Source organism: Chelonoidis abingdonii, chromosome 7 (genome assembly GCF_003597395.2).
Source record: "Chelonoidis abingdonii isolate Lonesome George chromosome 7, CheloAbing_2.0, whole genome shotgun sequence".
Classification (NCBI taxonomy): Eukaryota; Metazoa; Chordata; order Testudines; family Testudinidae; genus Chelonoidis; species Chelonoidis abingdonii.
This window is the reverse complement of record NC_133775.1, coordinates 22,072,155-22,084,317: the sequence shown is the minus strand read 5'-3', so window position 1 is coordinate 22,084,317 and position 12,163 is coordinate 22,072,155. Positions and strand designations below refer to the sequence as shown.

The following is a 12,163-nucleotide window of genomic DNA, read 5'->3' as shown; positions in this document are numbered from 1 at the left end:
TTTGCTGAACTACCGTCTCATCCTTGCAATCTGCTAAGATCTTATCACCATCTGCCACCTTTATCTAATGAAGCTCCTCTATCTGAACTCCAGCGCGTCCATTTCATCATCAGCACACTACAGTTTGGAACCTAATCTTCTAACCCGTTAATCATTGAATCCAATCCATAACAGTGATTCGCCATAATCTGACCATTTTTGCAAGGTTCAGGAATCCATTTCCAAAATAATTGAAATCCCCCCCCCCCCCTGAGAATGACTTTGGGTACATTAGCATATGCATTGTAGATACATTCTACTTAAAATTTGTTCTTTTATAATCATACATATGCTAAAATGCTCTCACCCCCACATCCCATATAAAACAAATTGAACACTAACCATATTTGGACTGAAGATTAAGTGTTAGTTGTACATACAAAACACCCATTTCAGCCACCTCACGAAATATATTTTACTGTATATTTCTATTGTAATTTGAAGACGTTTAACAACCCCATTGTTTTCTGCATTAATCATACCTAAAAAATTACATGCCTTCAAGATAAAAGCACTCAGTCCACACTCTACTGGGAAAAAAAATTCCTTCCACGGTGTTCAGAAAATGCTACAAAAACATACATACTCATGAGCAAGGTGGAGAGAATAATGGAGATACTGACACCATAAAGTCAAAAGAGGTCACAATTTGCAAACCTAAAAAACCACCTCTCAAATCACTTTTTAATGTCCATAAACCTGGTACCGCAAGAACACTGAACCCAGTTAACTGAATTATGCCTTTCATGACTAGTCACGCTATTCCACGAAATTAACGTTGCCTCTTCAGCTACACAGTCATATCACTAGGCTCACCCTTATATAACCGAAACAAAATCTCCACGGGGCATTGTCGGCACGAGTCGCAGTTATTGATTTTCGACATCTTTTCTATGTAACTGAAATAGCTGGTACTTATATTAGCTTTTCCATCACGTATATTCCTCTTGTATCTAAGTTTCTGGGAATCATTAGCTACGTTACTACATGTGCTCTTGGTTATGCCCCAAAGTTCTTCGCCCATTAACGACAATCAAGTTAACACTCATTAAAAACTTACTTCACAATACCCCTCTACACTTCATGATCTTGTCCTTTTGGTCGGGTTCAGGACATGTTCCCATGTGCCTCCAAATCCATCTTTCACATAGAATAGATACTGCCGAACTAGACGCCTGAAACTTATCTGTTCCAGTTCTGGCAATGAAGGTATACTAATGGAGCTTCTAACCAAGGCACTGAGCTCCAAGTAATCTGGCGCCTTCAATCTTATCACTTTGCAATGGACTTTGTGGATGTACAGACTGTTCTAGCATCATGATTGCCTGTTCCCTCTTGCTTGCATACACAAAATTCAATTGCTCTTGACTTTCTCACATATTCAGCAGCCTTCTATACCTGTGATAAGCCAACATACTCTTGCTTGGTGTGTTTCTTTCCTCTCCAAATGTTCCAAATTCCCACTGACTCAATACACAAACTCCCTTTTTTTCAGCTGGAACAGATTGGCCCACGGATCAGGAACTTTTTGATCAACTGCTTTCTGTCCAGAGATATTTTCATGCGTTCTTAAGCGCTATTTTGCTTTGCCCTCCTGTATGTCTTGTTAGCAAATAATAAACACCCAATGTGGGCTGTTTTCATGATGACTGCACAAACGTTTTTGCCTCTTTCCATCAACCAAGACTGACGGAGCATTCTTGCTTGTATGCCTAGCATGAGAGCAAACTTAGATAAAGGCACGCGCAGTATGCTTAGTTTGAACGTAAGAGACACCATGTGTCTTGTTAACGGACACTGGTTATTATCCTTCCATCCTTCCTTCATTTAAAAGTTTTCAATTTGGGGTGCTGCTGGTCCTACCTGCACCTGGAAAGTACAAGGGACACAAGACCTACCTGTATTCATTTTACAACTGCATTTTTTAAACACATGCATCCACGTGGCGTGGCGCACGCTTTCCCCCACTTTATCCCTCTATGGTGCTACCGCAGAATGATTCTCACTTGCACCCATGCGAGCAAAGTAGCCTTATACCATCAGTCCACAATGCCTAAATCAGCTGATTCCCATCAGACAACAGGTCTCTATGGCTACTTCTGCATACTGTATCTTTTACCTGGCATTTATGGGACTGGATGGAATTAAAGATCATGGAAGTTCTTGTACACCATACATTACCACTCAAGCAAGCGTCTTCCATTGGGTTTAAAAATTTCTAAAATACACTCACATCACTGCTCTCATTTCCCACAAAATGTTCTATGTTTAAAAATTGCTCTCTGTGCTATCACAAAGTAAACATTCAATCTTTATTAAACCGCCACAGTTCAGATGACCCAAATCCAACAGAAGCTTTTCTTTCACATATGTGTGCAATTAAGATCGTTTCATCTTCCATCTCATACTGAAGAGACCTTCGCGTTCACTCAGGTATCATATCTCCGACTCTCAGCCAGCCGCACAGCTATAGCAGCTACTAAAATTCTCTCTTGAAAAAACTGATTGTTATTTGAAACAAAGGCAAGAGATTTCAATACCTACTTGTAGAGGTAAAGGCAATTAACTTTTCTAATACTTAATTCTAAGGGAATTCGCTCTGCTAGAAACCACAAAAACTTTCATCCATGGAAATATGAGCTCAAGAAACACAATTTATTGTTTAGCTCTAAATGTTACTGGATCTGAAACATCATGCTTACTTGCTGAACAGTAGAAGAGAAAGTATAGCAAGCGCAAGGAGAGATTTTTGTCAGGCTAACGCTCACTCCTGGCTTTGAGTATATCAGCTGGATTGGGTTTTTGGGGAAAAAAACAACCAAACAAACAAACAAACCAAACAATGAAACTTAAAAACTTCAAATTAAATTAACTCCCTCCTCTCTTCTTCTACCACATTCCCTCCCTTCCTTACTCTAATTCTCAGGTTTCCGCCCACTATACACTTCTGGGCCCCATCAAGGGTAACTGAGTGAACCCTGTTTCAGATAATTATTTACTTTGCTTTGCAAGCCTACTAAAGGCAAAGAGGCTCTGAGATTCTTTTCTCACAAAGATGACTCATTATTTTGCCAAACCCAAATTTAAAATCCAAATGGTATACTTAAAAATTCAATTGCTATCCTTTGAGATTGCCCTCCACCGATTAACAAGTCTTCACCTATTCATGATCTTTCAATTCATAGATATGTTCTTGCACTAGATCCAAATCCTTACACACTCTGCTGAATTTCAAAATTCATAATTGGTCTGCTGCTATGCAGCAACTGCTTCAATCGTATCCTGCTAATTGTCCTCCTTGCCTCTTCTCATCAATGGAGTATTCCCACTCCTCGCCTTACTCATCCAAGTCTATTTTTAGAAACACTCTTTCCTAACTTCAGGCCCCAATCAACTGATTCGCCAGGACACGAGGCTGAGGAAAACATTAAGGAGGTGATCTGATTCTGGATTCTGCTTGCCCTTTAAACAAACAAGAGGCGAGACGATGACCTTCCAGACAGGAATAATACTCATTTGTACTCAGACTGTTGATTGGGTGTTATTCGATTATCGTGAAATCATGTGTGTTTATTGGGCGAGCGAGGCTATGGTTGGTGGATGCGTATGGGGGAAGAGAAATCTTCATTCCTTCATAGGATCTATGGTTCGTTTTAAAAAATTTAGCAAACTGTGTCAGAGACACAGAGCCTATGAACAATTGAAATGAATGAGAAAACGGAGCTAAACATGCTTTCAAAGCATGATCAGACATGCCTGTGACTCAGCAAGAGGCAGGAAATTCTTTGGATCACTTGATCATGAAGAAGTTCTACAACACAGCATTTTCATATTGTCATATAATTAATGTCTTAGCAGGTTACACAGAACCATTTGCTTCAAATTGCATTAACAGTTGTGGAATATGCAATACTTTTGTAGCAAACCGTGTTAGAACTACCTATACCCCAGCTGGGATTTAACACTTCAAATGGGTGATACTTCTTTTGTGCATTCTCATTCTGTCCACTCAAATTCCATGCATTATAGATTGGTACGGTCACATCAGTTTAGAAGCTTCCAAATAGAAGGTACGACAGTTCTTTGAAATAACCATTCTTTGTCACTCAGACCTAACTGAGTCACAGTCAGTTCTCTTCAGAATTAGTTACATTCATTTGAAGGGAATTACCTTTAAATCTTGAGAAAGATTCAGCGTGTTCAAAGATTTCCCTTTATAAAGGTGACCATCCAGGACAGCCAGTGGCTGACGCTTCTAGCTCATGCTAGATGTTGAGGCAGTCCTTGAAATTAGTCACTTCTGAATAAAACATCTACAGTCTGTTAAACCGCATCAGAGAAGAGCAAGCCACACTAAGGCACATAAAAAGCAACCTTCAAGTTAGCACATAGAATCACGCAGAGAATGCCTACGATGGAAGTAAACTTACAATCAAATTCAATGGCTGTATCAGCAACCCTAGGAATCCAGCATCCTATACCACAGAGCCAAACAAGTATCTTCTTTTCAGAAATCCTGCAACTTCCAGATAAATGACTTTTTCTACCCGGGGATTTGATTCAAGGTACTGAGCGACAGCCTTGCAATTTAGAAATGCTGCTTCATCCGGATCTGCAGTGTCTTTAAACCCCGATTGCAAAGGTAACACGTCAAAAGGAGATGAACCTCTCCAAGGGCTATAAAACGCACATATTACAATATATAAAAAACCTTTCTGCCTTTTGAATAAGTCTTAGTTTCCAAACTGACTCCTGATGTTAACAGATGCATTCCCTATTCTTATAGGGAACTTTGCCTGTTTATACCAGGGTAATTTGCCTATATCTGGAAACTCAAACATAGATATTTTTAGTTGTTATCAAAGTATTACTAACTTAAAACAAGAAGAAGAGAGAAAATAGCACACAGTTGTATTCCTCCTCCTCTCCCCAAAAATTAGAGAGAGATCAGCAGGAGCTAAAACATATAGATCAGGATGATTTTATCAGACATAAGCACTCCTTCAGATTACTTGTATTTGCCTGCCTCGTTTCTTTATTCAATGGATAAAATGAATTCATAAAATACAGAGAGAAAAATGCAGCTGCCAAAACATAAAGATTCCTAACTTATCTACAAAAATATGTGTCGCGCTGATGCTATGGTCATGGGACCATAAAGGAAAACAAACTCAAAAAATGGCACCAGCTATACATAATTTATTAATATCGCCCTCCTATATACTTAGGAGAATTTGTGCAGGATTAGGGAGAGAAAATATTTAAATAAGTTTAGAAGTACTGTCCTGACAGTCTGCAGCAAATTCCTCTGTTTATCCACAAACAGATACTGCTTCATCCTGATCTGAAAGGTCTACCTCCAACAGATGAGGCAGTATTAATGGTCTCAGCACAGTGGGGCTAGAGGCTCAGTTCTTGTTGGCACTGTACAAGCCTACAGTAAGAGACAGTTCCTGCCAGGCAAAGTTTCTATCTAGGACCCTGATCCTGCAAAGGACATCAATGCCATTTTTATATGCGGAGTCTCAATTGACGTCCCTAGGACTACCACGAGCCTAAACATTAAGCATGCATGCAAGTCTTGCCCAGGATCCGATCTCATTTAACGTTTCTATATTCAGCCTTAGTCACTGCTGAATTTGGTCCCATTAAAAAGTAATTACAAACAAACCACAAACACTTTGTGTGATGACAGACTAACAACATCCTGACTTGTGGAATTAAAAATTTTAAGTAGCTAACCTTATGAATTGGGTTAAATATATATAGGTCCATGTATTAATATGTAATTGTGTGTGCGCTGATAGAACTATTACCTTTTTCTAGTCAGAGGGGTTGCTAAGTGTAATCCTCCACTTCAGCTCTTTGAGCCCCTCCCTGGCAAGGTGCACATATACTAGTTCAAACTGATCTCCAGAGACCAAACAGACAAAGAAAGGATTTTATAAATAGCCTGCTTTCAATTGGCTCAAGGCCTTCTTTCTGATCAGCAAATGGGCAGGGCCCTAATCCTTAGGAAGATTGGAAGGACTTGGCCTACTAAGCACCATTAAATGGTTGCGTTCTGCGCTGAAGCAGTGATTAACTTGAACTGATAAAAACCCCTTGGGTGAAGTACTGATCCCGTATTAGGGTTGGGATGATCACTGATAAGCTGTAGCATGAGTTTTTATGGTTTTTAATATGTTTTGTCTGTATGCTTTATCTTAAGATAAATAGGCTATGCAGGAAGCTATTGATAACTATGACTCTTTATCAGTCTCTGTAGAGAAGCAAGTGGCAAGGCAAGCTTCTGCTAGGAGATATCAGTCAAGGCAGGAAACAGTGCAGTCTGGAATACCCCAGTAAGAAGGGAGACATGGAGATCTACACAAGAAAGTGACTGCAGGAGCTGGAAGCCGAGAGTAGGTGCCCTTGCTGAATCACAGAGAGGAATACAGTCGTCACATTCCTGAGCTTGTAACACCTGGCAATAACTGACACTACCGACTCATTTCACATAGAGCTATAGTACTTGGATGATTTAAACACATGAGATAGTCCTGGCCTATTGAACCAATGGAAATTTGTCTGATTTCAATGGAGTCTCACTATGGTTAAGGAACAGAGGCTTGTATAGAAGCCTTTACTAATCCCCTAGGCCATTAATAATTAATTGAATAAGGACAATTAACACTTTTCCCATGTTTCTTTCTGACACTTGAAATAATAGTAGAAAATCTTTCCAGTTATAAGCAGTGCAAATAGTGATAAACATATTAACAGTGCTCTTCATCAGCAATTTGAAAGCACTTTCAAAAATCAGTATGTTTATCCCCATTACTGCTTGGAAACTGAGGCACAGAAAGCAACATGACTTTTTCAAGTCTACCTAGGAGGCTGCTGCTAGAGTGACCAGATGTCCCGATTTTGGTTTTTTTCTCTATATGGGCTCCTATACCCCCATCCCCTGTCCAATTTTTCACATTTGCTCTCTGTTCCTAGGTGGCAGAGACGAGAGTATAACCCAGATCTCCTGAGTGCCAGTCCAGTGCTATGGACACTAGGCCACAATCCATTCCCATTTAAATTCTTGGTCATATTTGTACCCTAGATACACGGATTTCATACATATACACTACATGCCACAAATTTCTTTTGTACAGGCATATTTGATCCAGTAAGTTTTAAAGAATTTCCTGTGTTGGCTACTTACCATTTTGTAAGAATTTGAGCCTTTCATAGAGATCATCACATTTACTGAAACCAATCCCATTACAACGTCACTGTGCCCTGAAATAAAGGAGCATTAAATTGTTAACTTGTTTGTGTCAGGAAGCTTTCAATATTATAATGGGTGGAGGCTGTTTTCTTAGTCCTGCTACTACATATTTCCTTTTCCGTTTTTGCAGTCAAGAATCGATATTTCTCCTCACTGCTGCCATCATCTATTTACTGACATTCAGGCCAGATCCAGGTTAGCCTCTTATATCATGGTTAGTGCTATCCTTAACCGCTGCAGAGCCTGCTGTACAGTGAACAGTGCATCTGCCCTCGTCTCAGAATACCTGCATTGAGACACCCGGCTCTTCTACTTGCCAGAAAACAGGTAAACACCAGCACCTAACACTTCCATCTAGCAGCTCATTTGTTGCTATGGAGCAGACACAACGGTAGATACTGCTCTTAGCCAGTTTTAGTGACAGGCCACTACATGTTAGTGGCTTCTGTTCACTTTAACAAAATTTGTTTTTTTCATAACAAGTGTTTATAGCAAGGCGGGAAACTACGGCCGCCGGCCACATCTAGCCCACAGGATTGTCCTGCCTGGCCAGGGAGGGTCCGGCCAGGGAGGCTAGCCCCAGCTCCTCCCCTGCTGTCCTCTCCTCTACAGCCTCAAACTTTGGTGCACCAGTGTTCTGGAGGGCAGGCTGCAAGCTCGGGGTGGCATGGCTGGCTTCGGCTGCCAGTTCTGCTGCTCTGAGCGCATGGTAAGAGGGTAGGGGTGGGGATTGGTAAGGGAGGAGCAGTTTATGCGCGAGAGTTACGGGAGGTGCACTCAGGGGAGGGGAATAGGGTTGGATAGCGTGGAGTCCAAGGGGCCTGTCAGGGAGAGGGTGATGAGGGGTCAGGTCAGTCCAGGGACAGGGAGAGTCAGACAGAGGGTGGAGTCACAGGGGGCAGTTTAGGCGGAGGGTCCCGGGGGGGTGATCAGACGAAGGAGGGGTTGGATGGGTTGGGGATTCTAAGGGGGGCAGTCAGAGGGTGGGAAGTGGGAGTGGGCAGATAGGGGCCAGGCTGTTTGGGGAGGGTGGCACAGCCTTCCCTACTGGTCCTCCTACCGTTCTGAACCCGATGTGGCCCTCAGCCAAAATGTTTGCCCACCTCTTGTTTATAAAGTGGTTTGCCCACTTCTTAATCTTGTATGTACTTGAGTGACAGGCCTGTCGGTCTTGTAAGAAGCAGAGCTATTTCTACTCCTCCTAGAATCAGATCTTAGCTCCATTCAGGAATACAAGACTTCTTTCTCTGCTACTGATTGATCTCTTTATCTCAGAAAGCCCTTTAAATTGCCAGGAGTACACTCTCCTCACTGAACAAACAATCCCCCACCTCCAGTAATGGCCCCTGGTAGCTGAGTGGCTGTCTACAGCTTGCACCAGCTATTGCCCCACAGCAATCCATCTGAGACTCATGACTGATGCACTCACTTTACTGAGGCTACTGCAGTTTGCTGGCTGGGATGGCCAGCTAACTTGGTAGTAGGACTCTGTTGGGACATGTGGTTTGTGGGTCAGTGATGCATAGCTGGAGATCCAGGTGAACGCGCGAGCAGAAAAGGGTTTGTAAATGAATGGGAATTAGAAGATATCCATGATCTAAAGATACACTGCTGAGGAGCTGTCAGACCTAAGAGCTATCAAGAAAGACAGCAGTCAGAGTCTGAAACCTGTTATTGTGCATTTTCCACCCAAAGTAGCATCCAGTTTATTATTTCCACTGACTATTTACCCACAACATTTCAGGAGTAACACCAGTCACTTGTGGCCTTCCACTCAGCATTTTCACCATGGTGCTTTCAAACGTGAGGATCCTTACAACCAACGGCTCTCCGTAACACAGACAAGAGAAAGCAAAGAAGTCCTGATGGAGAAATCCTAGTCAACTTGCTCAGGAAGAGCTTAGGTTAAAGTACAGTCCTGTTTCAGGGTTTTGTTATTTTAGTAATGAAGGCAATCAGTTGGCAATATCTTGTGTGTATGCTGTGTCAGGAATTGGGTAGAAATACCACCCATTTAGTTTCCTCATACCAGATTTCTGAGGTTTTAGACAATCATGGAGAACATAGAGCATAATGGCAAATAGAAACTGATATTTTATGGCACTTCTTATTGGTTTTAGACAAAACCAAGAGAACATTTGAGCTATGTAATATTCAGATGCTTACCATTCATGTATTTGGTTGCAGAATACATACAAATATCTGCCCCAAGAGACAAAGGACGCTAAAATGGAACAAACATAGAACATCTGATTTAACATTCTTTCACCATTTTCAAATCACAAACTACTCTCACCTCACAGAAAGCAGAAGTTTGGTGATCAAAAAACAGAAGACTCAGGTAACAAGACACACACAGGCTGGGAGTTTCAAAAGCACTGTCTCTCTCTTATTGACTTCAGTGGGAGAAGAGTTAAGGCAATGCAGAGCACTTAAAATCCTACCCCTAGTTTTTAAAATTATTTTATTTCCATTGACACACAGCTTATAAGCACATAAAGAATAGTAACCACTTCAACATGCTTACAACCTAATCAATGTTATCTGCACATACAAAATAACTTGCCCTAACAATCAAAACCCTGAGCCTCTTCAAAGAAAGGGTCAGGTAACCAGGCCAATTTGTTCATTGCATTTTATTTTTTTTACATTTGTGTCTGGATTGGTCTTTCACCTTAATGACACTGCCTCAGGAAAACTGAAAAGTTAAGAGCAGGAGCAACTGACAAACAGAATTCTTCACATTTGCTTACATTTTCAAATTGCTCTTCCAAGGAAAGAGTAATTGGAAATGACAAGACAAACAGCTGCTTTCTCTAAAAATGATCTGATTTTACATCAGTCACTAAATTATTACTCTTCAACACTTATACTACGTTTGTTCAGCATGTTAAAAGGCTAATGTAGTTAATAGATTCAGAACAAAAAGGTAGAAAAAAAACTTGCTGGCAGACTATGCACAGAAGTTTGTATGGTCTTGCTGTCATCTCTCAATAGTGGAATAGCAATTAAAGCACTAGTGCTTTCTTCTGTATGCAACATATTGAAGCAGTAATAAATTCCTGAGGATAATTATCCTCCTAGCAGTGTGTCCCAGTAGCAACCTTCAAGTGTTTAATACATTACCTTTTAATACTTGTCAGACAATCCTACAGAGTTAATCATTGAAATAGATTTTCTTTCTTGTGATCAAGTTAACAGACATACTAACTAGACAAGTTATTGCATATATTGCTCCTTCAACTCATTTCCATACTGAGTCTTGCAGAAGCAACTCAAGAGCCAAAATTAGAAAAAAGATCACTATACTTTTTGCAAACTAGGGCCCCAATTCAGCAAAGCACACACTTAAAGTTTAAGTATTTACTTATATGAACCAGTGCCTTGAAAGCAAGAATATGAGGTACAACCTGGACAATGCCAAATCTTACAACTCTGTATTTGTGCAGACCTACTTTAATCACATACAAATCCTTTATTTTGCAGTGCCTCCTAAATTTATGAAGAAATTAAAAAGCATATCAAACAACAATTCCTGTTCCCAAAATGCAGTAAATTAATCTCATTTTTATTAAATCAGATAAGTGTATGTGTGTGTCTTGGCATGAACTGGAAACTCTATTTTGTCTGAATTTTATTCACTGTATTTCAGGATTTTTTAACTTGAAAAGTATTACCTGCTGCGCAAATGGAAAAAAATAGGGGAGCTTTCTGTGGCCAAAATATTAAACTCCAAATTACTACAAATAATAACTAAAGACTGTTTAGCTGAGAGGTTAAAGGGTTTTTTCTATATTTCAAAGATGCTGCATTCAAATACATTGAGGTCGTAATGTTAAAATATTTTGTTCACTTGTTCTCCAAATCTAATGAGATAACAAATTTATATTTTTTAAACAAAAACAATTAAAACACAGTGTAAGGTCCAGAAAGGTGTCCTAGAGTAAAACAAACAAGACAGGAGAAGAATCCACCCATTTAAAGAGGAGTTAACTGAAAAAGCAACCAAATCAGAAAATCCATTTAAAAGGTCACGCTAAGTCACAGTTAGAGAAGGTAAAAAATTAGCTTCACCAATTATCTAAGGCACTAGCACAGTGTTTTGATTTAGTGCAGCCATTAACTAATTCGCCTCTTTGTTTTAATAGATCTCACATCTTTATATTGTGGCAAATTGCCGGTACTGTTATGCTGGGTCTCGCGCTCTCTCTTCTTTGGGGAAGGTTCAGGGCGCCATTGCTTGCCTCTGAACCAGTATTTTAAATTACCCCACTAGTGTCCTTGTAGGAGGGGAGTGGAGAGGGAGGGACCTGGGCCCGCCCTCTTCTCCAGGTCCCAACCCAGGGGCCCTTAGGTTTGTGGTGAACCACTTAGCAGTTCCTTCCCCTGGCCTACTTCCCTCTCCTGCCCTTTAGCTTGGGAGGGGGCTTCTTGCCCTCCTTCTACACAAGCCAGGTGCCCCTTACCTAGGGTTTCTTTTCGATTTCTCAGCCCAACACAGCACTCCTCCAAACTTCCCTTTTGTCTTTCTTCAAAACTGTTCTCTTCTCCAACTCCTTCAAACTGCTCTCTGCTCCAACCCACACTGTCTGACTGAAGCAGGGGGTTTTAAATCACATGACTCACTGCAGGTGCTCTAATTAATCTATAGCAAATCTTCCTCCGCTTGCAGGGAATAAGGCTCCCTGCTAACACTCTCCTGCTGCCCTCTGACCATGTTGTATCACAATATGGTTAGCTGGTTTTTTCCCCAATTCATTCTTTAAATGGTGTAAAGTGCTTTGGATCATATCTGTATTAACGAGCCAATTGTGCATCACACTTTCAGCATGAAAGCTTTAAAACAAACCAGAGGCCAAGAGC

The 12,163-nt window shown here is 40.8% G+C and overlaps 1 protein-coding gene across 1 annotated transcript in view; it reads right to left on the bottom strand.

Annotated features, from left to right (window-relative positions):
* The window catches only part of CTH (cystathionine gamma-lyase), a 67,769-nt gene that overhangs the window by 6,520 nt on the left and 49,086 nt on the right, over positions 1 to 12,163 (bottom strand). The window contains exon 5 of the mRNA XM_075068266.1: positions 9,467 to 9,524. Within this exon, the coding sequence (XP_074924367.1) occupies positions 9,467 to 9,524 (58 nt within the window). The remainder of the gene's footprint in view (positions 1 to 9,466; positions 9,525 to 12,163) is intronic.